Below are 16,311 nucleotides of genomic sequence, written 5' to 3'. Positions count from 1 at the left end.
TAATAAGGAGAGTAATAGTGAGATAAAACAAGAGTGTCCAATTTTAAGTACAGTGTATTCAAAAATTTGGAGCCTTACTTAAAATACAGGTTTTTTTCTCTGTCTTCTCTCTTTAAGGTAGGAGTTTGTAGTAGCAACAGCTTCAGATGAAAACCCAACTTGAGGTGGCAGGTGGAAAGGCTGGGGGTGATTTAATAATCCTACTATGCACTGTCCTAATTGTTTTGATTTATCCTTTTTCTCCATTACATTTAGTTTGTATTTTGCTGTTTATGATTAGATATCTATTTCCCCACAGTTTTCCCATATCTTCACTATCACGTACCTACAGAGGGCAAAACAAAGTTTGGTTTTCTTCATTCATCATAAGACTCAGTCTCTTTTTGTTTATTTTAGCACTGATGGGTTCTCCCCAAAACTGCAAAGCAGTAGCGTCACACCTGTTATCTGAAGCTGGTACAGTACAATAAGATTGACATCACATCATGAGGCATTATCTAGGCATTTGTAGAGTCCGTTCGGGGATTAGTGAGAGGAGAGTAATTTCTGTCTTATCTCTGCTGAAAAGTTTTAACTGAGGTCTAGAAATGAATGGCTGGGCTCTGTATCTACTGTCTCAGTTTCTGGATACAAAATGATGTGCCTGATGAAAAAGACTGTAATTTACGTTAAACACTGATGTACACTGCCAAAATAATATTGCACACACTCCAACACATCTGCACCATTTATCTGGAAATCCTTAAGAAGCATTATTGACAGTTAGTGCTGAACTTGTGCCAGGACTCTAACTTAAAATTAAATTGATTCAAGTTGTAAAGTATAATTTTCTTCCCATTAATTATAAACTGTATTAGAAGAATGTTCTTTTCCTTTGGTTGCCTCCATTTTTTTCCCTGGGCTTCTCAATATACGGTTTAGGTTTGATAAATTTACTGACACCATATAAATTTCCTGAATATAGTCCCAAGACTATGATGGTGTTCTAATAGTCCTTTCAGTGTAATCTGCTGTTCCATCCACCTACAGTACACCTCTTCAGTGAAAACAAAGTTGTCTTTAACTTCATTCAAGCAGCTTTATCCCTTTCCACTAATTAGTGAGTCTAAACCTAGATTAGGAAATTAGAAGCTTGGCAACATGTGACCTCCAGAAGAAGAAGGGGGAATGTCCAGGTTCCAGCAACGCGGACACAGGTAACTAACCGCTTTCATGTTCTCTCCACAGGTACCATTGCGGAGAGTGGACCAGATGATATGTCTGGGGGAAGAAAGCAGAAGGAGACTCCGCTGGTTGGAAGGCATGAGATGCACTGTCCTGAGGTTGGGGGTTCCACGACCACCACTCCCAAGAGAAGGAGGCGGGTGGTGGTGGTCGGGGACTCTCTCCTCCGGGGGACTGAGTCATCTATCTGCTGCCCTGACCAGGAAAACCGAGAAGTCTGCTGCTTGCCAGGGGCTAAGAGTCGCGATGTGACGGAGAGACTGCCGAGACTCATCAAGCCCTCAGATCGCTACCCCTTCCTGCTTCTCCACGTGGGCACCAATGATACTGCCAAGAATGACCTTGAGCGGATCACTATGGACTACGTGGCTCTGGGAAGAAGGATAAAGGAGTTTGAGGCGCAAGTGGTGTTCTCGTCCATCCTCCCCGTGGAAGGAAAAGGCCTGGGTAGGGACCGTCGAATCGTGGAAGTCAACGAATGGCTACGCAGGTGGTGTTGGAGAGAAGGCTTTCAATTCTTTGACCATGGGATGGTGTTCCATGAAGGAGGAGTGCTGGGCAGAGATGGGCTCCACCTTACGAAGAGAGGGAAGAGCATCTTTGCGAGCAGGCTGGCTAACCTAGTGAGGAGGGCTTTAAACTAGGTTCACCGGGGGAAGGAGACCAAAGCTCTGAGGTAAGTGGGAAAGCGGGATACCGGGAGGAAGCATAGGCAGGAACGTCTGTGAAGGGAGGGCTCCTGTCTCATACTGAGAATGAGGGGCGATCAGCAGGTTATCTCAAGTGCTTATATACAAATGCACAAAGCCTTGGAAACGAGCAGGGAGAACTGGAGGTCCTGGTGATGTCAAGGAATTATGACGTGATTGGAATAACAGAGACTTGGTGGGATAACTCACATGACTGGAGTACTGTCATGGATGGTTATAAACTGTTCAGGAAGGACAGGCAGGGCAGAAAAGGTGGGGGAGTAGCACTGTATGTAAGGGAGCAGTATGACTGCTCAGAGCTCCGGTACAAAACTGCAGAAAAACCTGAGTGTCTCTGGATTAAGTTTAGAAGTGTGAGCAACAAGAGTGATGTAGTGGTGGGAGTCTGCTATAGACCACCGGACCAGGGGGATGAGGTGGATGAGGCTTTCTTCCAGCAACTTGCAGAAGCTACTAGATCGCACGCCCTGGTTCTCATGGGTGACTTTAATTTTCCGGATATCTGCTGGGAGAGCAATACAGCGGTGCATAGACAATCCAGGAAGTTTTTGGAAAACGTAGGGGAAAATTTCCTGGTGCAAGTGGTAGAGGAGCCAACTAGAGGGGAAGCTTTTCTTGACCTGCTGCTCACAAACCGGGAAGAATTAGTGGGGGAAGCAAAAGTGGATGGGAATTTGGGAGGCAGTGACCATGAGTTGGTTGAGTTCAGGATCCTGACACAGGGAAGAAAGATAAGCAGCAGGATACGGACCCTGGACTTCAGGAAAGCAGACTTCGACTCCCTCAGGGAACGGATAGGTAGGATCCTCTAAAGGACTAACATGAAGGGGAAAGGAGTCCAGGAGTGCTGGCTGTATTTCAAGGAATCCCTGTTCAGGTTACAGGGACAAACCATCCTGATGCGTCGAAAGAATAGTAAATATGGCAGGCGACCAGCTTGGCTTAACAGTGAAATCCTAGCGGATCTTAAACATAAAAAAGAAGCTTACAAGAAGTGGAAGGTTGGACATATGACCAGGGAAGAGTATAAAAATATTGCTCGGGCATGTAGGAATGAAATCAGGAGGGCCAAATCGCACCTGGAGCTGCAGCTAGTAAGAGATGTCAAGAGTAACAAGAAGGGTTTCTTCAGGTATGTTGGCAACAAGAAGAAAGCCAGGGAAAGTGTGGGTCCCTTACTAAATGAGAGAGGCAACCTAGTGACAGAGGATGTGGAAAAAACTAATGTACTCAATGCTTTTTTTGCCTCTGTCTTCACTAACAAGGTCAGCTCCCAGACTGCTGCGCTGGGCATCACAGCATGGGGAATAGATGGCCAGCCCTCTGTGGAGAAAGAGGTGGTTAGGGACTATTTAGAAAAGCTGGACGTGCACAAATCCATGGGGCCGGACGAGTTGCATCCGAAAGTGCTAAAGGAATTGGCGGCTGTGATTGCAGAGCCATTGGCCATTATCTTTGAAAACTCGTGGCGAACAGGGGAAGTCCCAGATGACTGGAAAAAGGCTAATGTAGTGCCAATCTTTAAAAAAGGGAAGAAGCAGGATCCTGGGAACTACAGGCCAGTCAGCCTCACCTCAGTCCCTGGAAAAATCATGGAGCAGGTCCTCAAAGAATCAATCCTGAAGCACTTACATGAGAGGAAAGTGATCAGGAACAGTCAGCATGGATTCACCAAGGGAAGGTCATGCCTGACTAATCTAATTGCCTTCTATGATGAGATTACTGGCTCTGTGGATGAAGGGAAAGCAGTGGATGTATTGTTTCTTGACTTTAGCAAAGCTTTTGACACGGTCTCCCACAGTATTCTTGTCAGCAAGTTAAAGAAGTATGGGCTGGATGAATGCACTATAAGGTGGTAGAAAGTTGGCTAGATTGTCAGGCTCAACGGGTAGAGATCAATGGCTCCATGTCTAGTTGGCAGCCGGTGTCAAGTGGAGTGCCCCAGGGGTTGGTCCTGGGGCCGGTTTTGTTCAATATCTTCATAAATGATCTGGAGGATAGTGTGGATTGCACTCTCAGCAAATTTGCGGATGATAATAAACTAGGAGGAGTGGTAGATACGCTGGAGGGCAGGGATAGGATACAGAGGGACCTAGACAAATTGGAGGATTGGGCCAAAAGAAATGTGATGAGGTTCAATAAGGATAAGTGCAGGGTCCTGCACTTAGGACGGAAGAACCCAATGCACCGCTACAGACTAGGGACCGAATGGCTAGGCAGCAGTTCTGCGGAAAAGGACCTAGGGGTGACAGTGGACGAGAAGCTGGGTATGAGTCAGCAGTGTGCCCTTGTTGCCAAGAAGGCCAATGGCATTTTGGGATGTATAAGTAGGGGCATTGCCAGCAGATCGAGGGACGTGATCGTCCCCCTCTATTCGACATTGGTGAGGCCTCATCTGGAGTACTGTGTTCAGTTTTGGGACCCACACTACAAGAAGGATGTGGATAAATTGGAGAGAGTCCAGCGAAGGGCAACAAAAATGATTAGGGGACTGGAACACATGACTTATGAGGAGAGGCTGAGGGAACTGGGATTGTTTAGTCTGCAGAAGAGAAGAATGAGGGGGGATTTGATAGCTGCTTTCAACTACCTGAGAGGTGGTTCCAGAGAGGATGGTTCTAGACTATTCTCAGTGGTAGAAGAGGACAGGACAAGGAGTAATGGTCTCAAGTTGCAGTGGGGAAGGTTTAGGTTGGATATTAGGAAAAACTTTTTCACTAGGAGGTTTCAGAGTAACAGCCGTGTTGGTCTGTATTCGCAAAAAGGAGTACTTGTGGCACCTTAGAGACTAACCAATTTATTTGAGCATGAGCTTTCGTGAGCTACAGCTCACTTCATCGGATGCATACCGTGGAAACTGCAGCAGACTTTAAAGTCTTCTAACCAATTTATTTGAGCATGAGCTTTCGTGAGCTACAGCTCACTTCATCGGATGCATACCGTGGAAACTGCAGCAGACTTTAAAGTCTTCTAACCAATTTATTTGAGCATGAGCTTTCGTGAGCTACAGCTCACTTCATCGGATGCATACCGTGGAAACTGCAGCAGACTTTAAAGTCTTCTAACCAATTTATTTGAGCATGAGCTTTCGTGAGCTACAGCTCACTTCATCGGATGCATACCGTGGAAACTGCAGCAGACTTTAAAAGTCAAGTCTCATACTCATACTCAGACTTTTAAAGTCTGCTGCAGTTTCCACGGTATGCATCCAATGAAGTGAGCTGTAGCTCACGAAAGCTCATGCTCAAATAAATTGGTTAGTCTCTAAGGTGCCACAAGTACTCCTTTTTTTTTCACTAGGAGGGTGGTGAAACACTGGAATGTGTTACCTAGGGAGGTGGTAGAATCTCCTTCCTTAGAAGTTTTTAAGGTCAGGCTTGACAAAACCCTGACTGGGATGATTTAATTGGGGATTGGTCCTGCTTTGAGCAGGGGGTTGGACTAGATGACCTCCTGAGGTCCCTTCCAACCCTGATATTCTATGATTCTATGAAATCTAATTCATGCTAATTTACTTTGTGATTTTAATGCATGTGCTGACTTCTGGCACAAGGAACTGTATTGGGCACGTTTATGGTGTAACTAGATCTGCTGCACAAACTGTTAGTCCCCTTCATCTGTTAGTCCGTTATACTGAAGGAATATATTAATCCACAGAGTGCATAGCTAAATTCTGAAGGCATGCCATTCAATCGGAGACTTTAATCCTCAAATGTAGATTTACTTTCAAAACTGAATATTCCAAAAAGAACTCTCTTATTCTATAGATCTGTTTCATTTATATATTCAAAGTCAGACTGGCTCACTTTGTTGCAAACAATATGTTTTACTGCATTTTACTCTTGGTAGCAAAGAGGGAGCAAATGGAGTATGTTAGTCCATTTTGTGCATCATCAGCAAAATTATTTAGTAAGGCTTGTTCTACATGAGAAAGTTACACTTGTTTAACTTAAGGTTCAATTTTAAAGGGTTTAGTTAAATTGGTGACAAAGGCTGTGTGGATATTACTTTTAGTTTAACCCAGGGTGCCTTATTTTGGTTTATCTTAAGTCGACTGAGAACAGGGATTAGATAAACTAAAATAAACCATTATTAATCCACAATAGGAATGTCCATGTGGGGCTTTAAAAATTGATTTAAGTTAAACTGGTACAACTTGTTTGCAGACAAGTCGTACATTTCCAATTGGTTACATGGTGGTATTGAATACAAGGGAGGTTACATGATGCCCTTGCTGACATCTATTTAAAAAACAAGGGCTAATACAGGCCTAACTGAGGCATAGAAGATGAGGGAAATACTCACATTATTTTTTATAAATATTATGTGCACTTCATTTTACTTGTGTGATATTATCTTGCCTGGCTACACAGGGCTGTATGGGGAAACCAACAGGAAACTAAACAATGACAAAGATAAGGTACTATCAAAGAGAATGCCAAGGGTCCTTGAGGAACAATGGGAAAGCTATTAGTTGGGGAATGGCCCCCAGGCTTCATCCAGGCTAGTACGGTTTATTCTTCCCAGCCCTGAAAGTAGGATCAAAGGAGATACTAAAACCTTATAGCTGCTTTCCTAAGCTAGAAAGGGGTTGACTGGGACTTTAGCTGCTGCTTGAAAGGAGATGTTGACAGAAGCATACAGAAGGAGGGAGAGAATTCAGCAGGGCAGTCCTCTTCTCCCAGCCCAGAGATGGAGGTAATAATAAGGCATGTTACAGAATCCAGACTTAGACTGTAAGGTTGGCAGTCAGCAAAAACATCTTTTAAATTATAAACAAAACACATTATTGAGAAGGCATAAGCATGGAATGTCACAATGCCATTTCCAGAGTCACTTTTCAGAATGGAATCGCACTTTAAAGCTCCACTTAAATACACAAGGAACATTAATACACTGCATATATCATTCATGTGCAAGTCTGTCCCAGTTGGACTAACCCCATAAGTTATAATTTGCTATCATTAGCTAGATATTTCATTTTTTCCACTGACAGTTTTTGGATTACAGAACAGAAATAGCTGTCTCTAAATAGATCTGAGCATGTAGAGAATCAGTTCTCTGACAAGCCAGCAGACCGAAGGAAGTGATTATTCCCCTCTATTCGGCACTGGTGAGGCCACACCTGGAGTACTGCGTCCAGTTTTGGTCCCCCCACTACAGAAAGGATGTGGACATACTGGAGAGAGTCCAGTGGAGGGCAACGAAAATGATTAAGGGTTGGGGCACATGACTTACGAGGAGAGGCTGAGGGAACTGGGCTTGTTTAGTCTGCGGAAGAGAAGAGTGAGGGGGAATTTGATAGCAGCCTTCAACTACCTGAAGGGGGGTTCCAAAGAGGATGGAGCTTGGCTGTTCTCAGTGGTGGCAGTTTACAGAACAAGAAGCAATGTCTCAAATTGCAGTGGGTTGGATATTAGGAAACACTATTTCATTAGGAGGGTGGTAAAGCACTGGAATGGGTTACCTAAGGAGGTGGTGGAATCTCCATTCTTAGAGGTTTTTAAGCACCGGCTTGACAAAGCCCTGGCTGGGATGATTAAGTTGGGGATTGGTCCTGCTTTGAGCAGGAGGTTGGACTAGATGACCTCCTGAGGTTTCTTCCAACCCTAATATTCTATGATTCAAAGTGATATGGCCATAACTGTCTCTTAATCTCACAAGAAGGGCCTCCAAGGCAAATAGCAGGTGACTTGCTAACCATTCTGGAGACGTTCAGGTTTTCAGTATTTAGAGATCAGAAACATAAGACCCAAACGCCTCTGCTGGAGGCAAGTCCTTACTCCTTCATTCTGAAAATGCTCAACTACCTTTTGCAGACTGGTTTCTTGACAAATGCTTTTCTCTTTTTTCTATACTAAGGCCAAGTGGAGAGATGGATGACTGTCATGCTCCTGTACCAGATATGGGACTGGCTACAGAGCTTGCTTATACACACCAGAAGTGTTCATCATAAGATCCTTTAAAGCTCTGCCAGGTATGAGGTACAGCGGACCCTCGCTATAGCGCGGATTTGCATATTGCGCGGTCGCGACGATGGATCCCAAATTTAAATATTTAAATTGGGATCCATGGTAATGTGGCCCTCGCGTTAATGCGGTCCCACGCATGGATCCCGAACCCCATGTTCTAGCGAGGGTCCGGTGTATTTTACACCTAGCACCACCTAGTGGCTGAACAGTAAAATACAATTTAGCAGTCCATTACAACAGTGGTTCTCAAACTGTGGGTCGGGACTCCATTTTAATAGGGATGCCAGGGCTGGCGTTAGACTTGCTGGGGTCTGGGGCCGAAGTCTGAGCCTTGCTGCCTGTGACCGAAGCCCGAGGGCTTCAACTTTGGCTCCCCTGCCCAGGATGGCGGGACTTGAGCAGGCTAGGGCTTCGATCCCCCCTCCTGGGGTCATGTAGTAATTTTTTGGGGGTCGCAGTACAATGAAGTTTGAGAACTTCTGCATTACAATGACAGACCCCAAGTGTTAGCCTCTTATCTTTTCCCCCAAACAAGTTTACATCATCACTGAGCAGCTGTGAAAACTTCTGCCATACCTTCCGCTAAAGCCAGAGCACTGCAGTCCCCTCCTGTATTCCAGAGGCAGATGGTGAACGATAGATTTCAGAGTCCACCTCTACTTTATTATTTAACATTTATAAAACAGTAGTGCCTAGAGGCTATAACCCTGCAATGCCTGATTGTGGTAGGTGCTGTACGAACATATAATAAATTACAGTCCCTGCCCCACAGTTTCAGACTGTCTCCAGATTTAGCTCTGTGCTGCAGGAGAAACTGGACTTTGTCCCTGAAGGAAGAGATGAGCCCCTCTGATGAAGCACGTTGACAAACTCCAAATGCTGATGATGCTGGAGGGCTGAATTTTTAGCGGGCGTCAAATGCCAGTATTAGAACCTGTGTCACTGGATCTGTGCCAAATCAGCTAGCACTTAATGTCCAGCTGTGATACTTGGCTCTGGAACACATGCAGCTTTGCTCTTTGAGGACCTTCCAGACTGACTTGATATTAAACCAACACATCAAACTCACTTTCATGACAAACTCAGTGGGGGCTGGGGAGCCTTCAGGCAGTCACTGTGGCATCTGAGAAACCATGGTGATGTCTGGCACAGATCCCACAGACCAGGTTAGTCGCGATCTGCTCTGAGGCACCAGACAGAGGTCACATTTGTCCTTAAGGAACATTCTATGACCACACTGGGGGCATTTTTTTAACCAGCTAGGATGAAGCTTTTACATTATAGTAAAAGAGAAGAGAAGGAATAATGGATAAGGACATAACATACTAAATGTTAAATTCTATGTAATATTTAACAAGTAAATTAAAGCTCTGTGAAGCACTGCATCCTGAGGTGCCCATGCTGCCCTAAGTATACCTTTCATAAGAAAAATGTTGAAAAGCATTTTAAAATATAGGAACAATATTATCAAGGTATTAAGGCTACTAGGATCAGATTATTATTTCCTGAAGAACACCAATAAATGTGAAGAGAAACATTAAGGGAAACGTAGCTGTGATGATGCTGGAGCAGTAACAATAATGGTGAGTAAATTCTAGCAGCTGCATTAACAGTCTTCGTTTATATTATGAATTAAACTTCACAAAACCCTTGTGAGCATCTCCATTTGACAAATGGACAGACACGCAGAAAGTTAGGTGATTTTTTTCAAGGTCACAAAGCATGTTTGTAGCAGAGCTGAGAAGAGAATCAAGATCTACCTTCCAACCTGGCATTCCTATCCACTAATGCAAATCTAACGATTGGCAGTTGGATGCGTTAAGAGTCACTAGACCTTCTCAGCAGCCATGGCACATGCCATCCTTTACTGGGAAGTAAATGGTCATTCTAAAGCATGGATCTAGTATGCAGATGTGCCATATTACACCGGAGAAAGGAAATCCCAAAAGGTTAAAGCTTTGCATGTCTATCTTATTGAACCATCTCAGGGATCATCAACCTATTTCAACTCAATTTCATCACACACAAAAAACTTTTAACTCCTCCACGTAATACTAAGTTCTAATATTCATGGTACATCATTCATTTCCAAACTGCCATGTCATAAACAAATAATTATGGCACCTTAGAGACTAACAAATTTATTAGAGCATAAGCTTATAATTTTAAAGCATTAAAGCATATAAAGCTTATGCTCTAATAAATTTGTTAGTCTCTAAAGTGCCACAAGTACTCCTTTTCTTTTTACGGATACAGACTAACATGGCTGCTACTCTGAAACATACAATTATGTTGTCACTGTGTGGTGCAGCAAGAGAAGTAGATGAGCACTTAATGAGAAAGCTTTTGTATATATACGCAAACAAAAATTGCCATTCTAACCATCTGTTCCTTCTTCGGATTCCATGGAGTGAATTAATAATGTTGGCATTCTCTTCTCCAATTCCATGGTTACAAATTGGCATGTTTTAGGTAAAAAATTATGTCGTTTTGTGGTGGTGTGGAAAATTGTGCAAAAGGTTTTTTTTAAACAAAATTATTTTCATACAAAGGGCTATTATGTAAAAGAAAAAGTATACTCAGTACAATTGTGGATTTGCTTAAACGGATAATTACAAGAGGTTCAAAGATTTCAAGTAAAATCTAGGATTTAAGAACGGTTTTGAGCAGTTTTGGACTATGAAAAATACGTAATCTATAAAATGAACTATTATAGTCACTGGCGGTAAGAAACATATTTCCATAGCAGAAGGAGACTAATAAATTTACTCAGAAGGTCACAAATCATTTTCAGATAACTTCAAGGAAAAAATATTCTGCAACTGCTAACTATTTTTGATACTCAGTACACTCATTTATTCTACAGATAATTTTGTGATGAACAGTCATAATATCTTTGTTAAAAATGACTGGCAAAAGTAGTAGAGTATCTAGAGAAAAATACATAATTCTGTGGTAAAATTTGGACTATTGTAAATAAAAGTCCATTCAAACAGCATTCCTTGTCTTCACAAATATCTCCCAGCTCACAGACATATAATTCAGCATACTATGTTTACTAGAGAGAGGACAAATCAATGCTGCCCAATCATGACTCTGCGGAAGCTCTTAATGTGAGTAGCCGAATCAAGAATTGTACTCTCAGTATGATGAATATTAGGGTGCTCTTTAATAACTGCTAATAGTGTCCTTTGACCTGCCACTGGCATTGTGCTTTCTGCATGAATATTTTGATGAACTTATTTCCAATAGGGTACGATCAGTGACAACACAGGGAGAGCTGAGATGTCTCAGGACAGTTGTCTAACAGCTTCCATTTGAGGGTTGTTAAGGGACAAAGCCAGAAATATTAAATCTGATGACACTGTTCCAATAACCACGCCCCCCTCAAGGCAGCCTAGGAACCTGTCTGACCAGGGGGCTTCTTGAAGAACAATGAAGGCTGGGAGGGTTTTAAAAGGACACACTTAGAGGGAGAACCAGACAGAGACACTCAGGCACAGACACCCATGGGGGTGTCTAAAGAAGATAATCCTGCCCAGGTTGACATTATGGGATGGTAGGGCTTTAAACAAGATAGACATGCATACAGGTTCTTCCAAATACTAAATAAAATACTCTGTTTTAAGAAGGCTGTTGGTCAGTATCAAAAGTTCAAGAAGGGAGGTTAAAAAGGTGCCTAAACCCCAGTTGGATCTGCAGGGTGACAAGTGTTTGGAGTATCTTCTTCTCTTCTTCTTCAGTTATCGTTTGATGTGAGGATGATGTCTGCTAAGGGGGTTCACTGGTGAGTTTTTAAGTGGCCTGGGAGCCCAATTCTTGCCCTGCAGATTTTGTGTACCTGGGTCCTGGTCTAAGAGTGGAAGAATCATGAGATTCCATCCCAATATAGGTAAGGGTAAGAGACCTAACAACTTGTGCAGCTAGCTCCCATAACTGTGACAGTCAGTGCTTCCTCAGTGCCAAGGTCTCCTACCAACCTTGGTGCTGCGTTTGTTGAATCATGAACCAAATATGGCACTCGCACTTTCCAAGTTACCTGAGCAGGGCTCCTGAAGGAATACAGTAGTTTTGTTAACATGCAACTCTACTAACCTGAAGTCTCCAAGTTTTCCCAACGGGAGCTTGGAAGTGCCTGAGTTGCAGGCTTTGGTAGTGGTGTCTTGAGGGTGGCTGGCTCTCATTCATGGTCTCCTATGCTCAACAGTTTTGTGGACATGACACCTTTTCCTATGAGTTGGAGCTCAGTACCACCACTAGGATATGCCAGGCCTTAGTATGCATTGGAACATTTGGCTTCAAAGAGGAGAATGCAGATTGCTTCAAGAGAACTAGTGAAGCAGATCTGCTAAGCAGAGAAGAAAACTGGCACTGTGTTGATTGAGTGGCACCGATACCGAGTGATGAAACTCAGGCTTTTGCTTCAAGGACAAATCGTTCTAGACTGGCTTCTGACCAGGCTTACTGGAGTCCCCTGGGATGGCTTTAGCAGCTGGCTTTTCAAGTGTTCCCCCTCAAAGCTCACTGGGTCCAGGTGACAGTTCCAGATAGACCTAAAATATCATGTTCAATTCCTGCAGCATAAATTCCTGCTACATCCAAACTTCCAGAGGCAGCTGGGCTTTCTTCCTTCCTACCCTGTGGTTCTTCAGGAAAAGGACTACATTCTAAAAGAGAAACTGGGGGGGAAAAACAAGAGAAAGACCCAGAACATCATCAAAGTCAAAGCCACATTACATGGAACTAAGCTCCAAAGCTTTCAAGAGCTTCCAAAGGGCAAGCTAACTGCTCCAAAACTGGCTTGGAGAAAATGAGATGTTTAGACTACTGAGGCAAACCCTTAATGCAAAATTCATCAAAAAGGTACCAGTACAAATTCAGAATCTTGCGTGGTCAAAAATATGGCTCACTCGACTTAGACTCACTGGACTGGAACTAAGTACTGTACAAGGACAGAGGGTGTCAAGAAGCAGCCTCGTTCTCCATGACTATAAAGTCTGGAGCACTGAAAAGATGGGCAATCAGAAAAACAAACAGCTTTGACTACAGGTTACCTGGAATGTTACCAGGTACCCAGGACTGGAAACTGCAGGCGAAGCAGAGCCAGAGAGAACAATTGGAGGGTCCAAGTGAAGGTTGCTTTGTCAAAAAGGACATAGCTGGCAGATTCTAGTGAGGGCTGCAGTACTGGCAGTTTATATACTATGTGGTTGAATAGGGCAATTCTTGGAATTTGGCTCAATATAATTTTATAAGAGCACTGCTTATTGTATATACATACACATATCTTGGGCTCCTCCGCAGGTTGGTTGGTTTGTTTGTTTTTGCAATTTGCCTTGGTAGTATATAAACCCAATAACTTCCATTGTTGATACCGTTTCCCAATACACCGATTATTTGTTAACTTGTGTCTTCTGCTGCTAATGTCAGAGCAAGAAGTGGCAGAAGAGATTAGGAACCAGCCTGGAGTAACTGGAGCAACAAAACATTTTTATGTAATGAAAGTAATTACCACACCATTACATCTGACAAAAATATACAGATTTTCTACAAACATACTTCAATGTATCACGGATCACTGTGTAACAGCTGAACTGCACATGGACTTGTAAAATGAGCTGAGTTGTGTGGTCCTTTAGAATATAAGAAATCTAAGAACAAGAAAAGGCCATCTGTCCCAACATGTCTGCTCTTTACCCTTACGTTAATCAATAGGCTAAAAAGCTCCCACATTTAAAAGCAAGAAGGTTAAGAAAAAATAAAGAGATATGGTGGTTAGAAACATCTGTTACAACAATTTGGTACATTAATTCAGTTTATAACATGACTTACAAAGTTATATGCACTATACTACAGAACTATTACTTAATTCCAGGTATGCAAACATGGAAAAAACCTCCACAAAGATGTACAAGCAAGCATTAATTATCTAGGGTACTTCACTTACCAAGATGTGTGTTCATCATTTTTGCACAGTATTTGCACATGGCCTCTAGGTCATTTAGTTGTCCTTGGAGAAATGAAATTTGAGTCTCCAATTCTTCCTCCTACAAGTGAAAGGATAAGCTTTAAGAAACCTAATAAAATTGATAAGCAATGCTCTTAAAATGTTTGGAACATTCCATTGGTTTTGATCTCATTTTTGCCTATGAATAAGTCTTGGAAACAATAGAGTTAGGTTTCATTTTTGTATGTGAAATGGAATCATTTTGACTTCTCTTTCTTTTATCATTCTATAATGATGTCTTTGTCTTTTAATGTACCATTTTTTATTCGTACAAGTTGAAAAAAACCCAAACCACAAAACATCAGTTCCCATGCAGTGTTTCATGAAAGGTTAACAATTACATTTTATTGATGGAGATAACAGGATATATTTCTGGATAAATATGTCTTGATTTAAAGATGACAAGTGATGGAGAATCTATCGCCCCTAGAAAAATTACTCCTTCCTGTTCAAACAAGTTTTTTTTATTCATAGTATAGCAGTATGCAAAAGGAGGTCACTTTTGAGCTCCTCCTCTTCGTCCACATTGGGAGGCTTACAGATGTATTACAGTCTTTCTTGGCAGAGGTTGTTGGCCCTCAGACTGTGAATTAAGTATTAACAGGAAAACAGCAATGTAGAAGGATAAAACAACCTTGATTTGGCTGCATAATTAATCCTAAATTAATAATTATCAGAAAACTGAGAGCCACGGCCAAGCAAAGTGAAGGAAACTTCACACTCAGATGACCTGTATCTGCCGCCAACTATTTAAAAGAAAGCATTTGTTTAAGTTAGCATTCTGCAAGAAAGACCTGTAAATGAATATAACTTTCTCAAGCTTATATACCTTATTTGTCATTTTTTTTAATAATGCCAAGTCACAAACAAATTGTTGAAAAGTAAGTCAGGTTCGAAAATTCAAAATGCTGACAGTGTTAACTATACTGCACACTGTTATAATTCTATCAAAAAAATGTAGTACTTAAAGACCTCTCTCTAGCACCTGCATCTTGCAATGACCACAGAAGATAATCTACTCTATTTCCTGTTACTGCTTTTGATACTTAGCTACTGGCTAAGGAGACTAGATTTGATCATTTTACTATAAACTCATATACAATCAACTTGCAACAGCAGCATTAACTAATAATTTAAACACAGATGCACATACCAATTGACAGGTTTCAGAGTAACAGCCGTGTTAGTCTGTATTCGCAAAAAGAAAAGGAGTACGTGTGGCACCTTAGAGACTAACCAATTTATTTGAGCATGAGCTTTCGTGAGCTACAGCTCACTTCAATGATGAAGTGAGCTGTAGCTCACGAAAGCTCATGCTCAAATAAATTGGTTAGTCTCTGAGGTGCCACAAGTACTCCTTTTCTTTTTGCACATACCAATGTCACTCCTCTGGTACTGAACATGGAAATTGAACTTCTGGTAATAAATATTTCTGTATTTCCCACCCTTCTATCTTTCTTTATATTCATGAATCAAAATCAGAATAAATTGTTTTTCAAAACATGTTTTTCAAAACATTCCTGGTGCAGCTGTGGATACTTAGACAGACAGTAAAATGAAACTCTCCAGTAGTACTAAGTATCAGTTAATTTCCTAGCTGAGATTGATAGTAAGATTGAAGAGTAACCAAAGACCTAGAATGTCAGTGTAACATTCTTGTATTAACCTGGGAAACATGAACGTGTTTAATGCCTTGCAAACTTAAAAATGGAAATTGCAACTAAACATATTTTCCTTCTTTTCCAATATTTATAATAAATCCTTACACTAATAGTATGAGACAAAGCTGCAACAACTCTCTCATTGTAGTTCACACCATATTACATGAATTTTTCTGTCATACTGTTGCTCTATGTTCCTATAAATACAAACTTTTGCATGTACACTTTGCTGAGAACATGCCTGACAGTTCTTGGATATCATTTCCATTGCTGAACATCACTGAATCTGATCTCTGCGTTACGCACTATCACAGGACTGAGAATGAGTAAGTACTATAACAGTTATGTAAAATAGTAGGCAGGCAACAGAAGAATTTTCCTGACCCAAAAGCAGATCACAAGGAATTGAGTTATAACAACAAAACACGTAGTAAGAAAGAAAAGGCATGGCAATCAGAAGGAAAAATGAGGCTGCATACAAAGATTATTTTTTATGGATTAAAGAGCAGCCAGATACCACTATGTGGTAGGCTACTAAAAAATTAAAAATGTGAGAGAAGGAGTTTCATCAGGAATTGTAACTTGTATTGTAGGTGCTAAAATGTGTTGTTTTGCTCTCTCAAGTGCGCTCTCCCGGAATCATACACAATGCCTGTGCATGATGCCGCAAAGAAATTTATTTGTGCAATACCCAGACTACACAGTGTAAAGCTAGGAAATACTTACATAAATGTAAA

The 16,311-nt window shown here is 41.8% G+C and overlaps 1 protein-coding gene across 1 annotated transcript in view; it reads right to left on the bottom strand.

Annotated features, from left to right (window-relative positions):
* The window catches only part of TBC1D5 (TBC1 domain family member 5), a 470,928-nt gene that overhangs the window by 26,329 nt on the left and 428,288 nt on the right, over positions 1-16,311 (bottom strand). The window contains exon 21 of the mRNA XM_084621915.1: positions 13,854-13,953. Coding sequence (XP_084478041.1) covers positions 13,854-13,953 — 100 coding nt within the window. The remainder of the gene's footprint in view (positions 1-13,853; positions 13,954-16,311) is intronic.

This window comes from Lepidochelys olivacea (genome assembly GCF_965140295.1).
Source record: "Lepidochelys olivacea isolate rLepOli2 genome assembly, chromosome: 2".
NCBI classification, from domain to species: Eukaryota; Metazoa; Chordata; order Testudines; family Cheloniidae; genus Lepidochelys; species Lepidochelys olivacea.
This window is presented reverse-complemented; position numbering and strand designations above follow the sequence as displayed.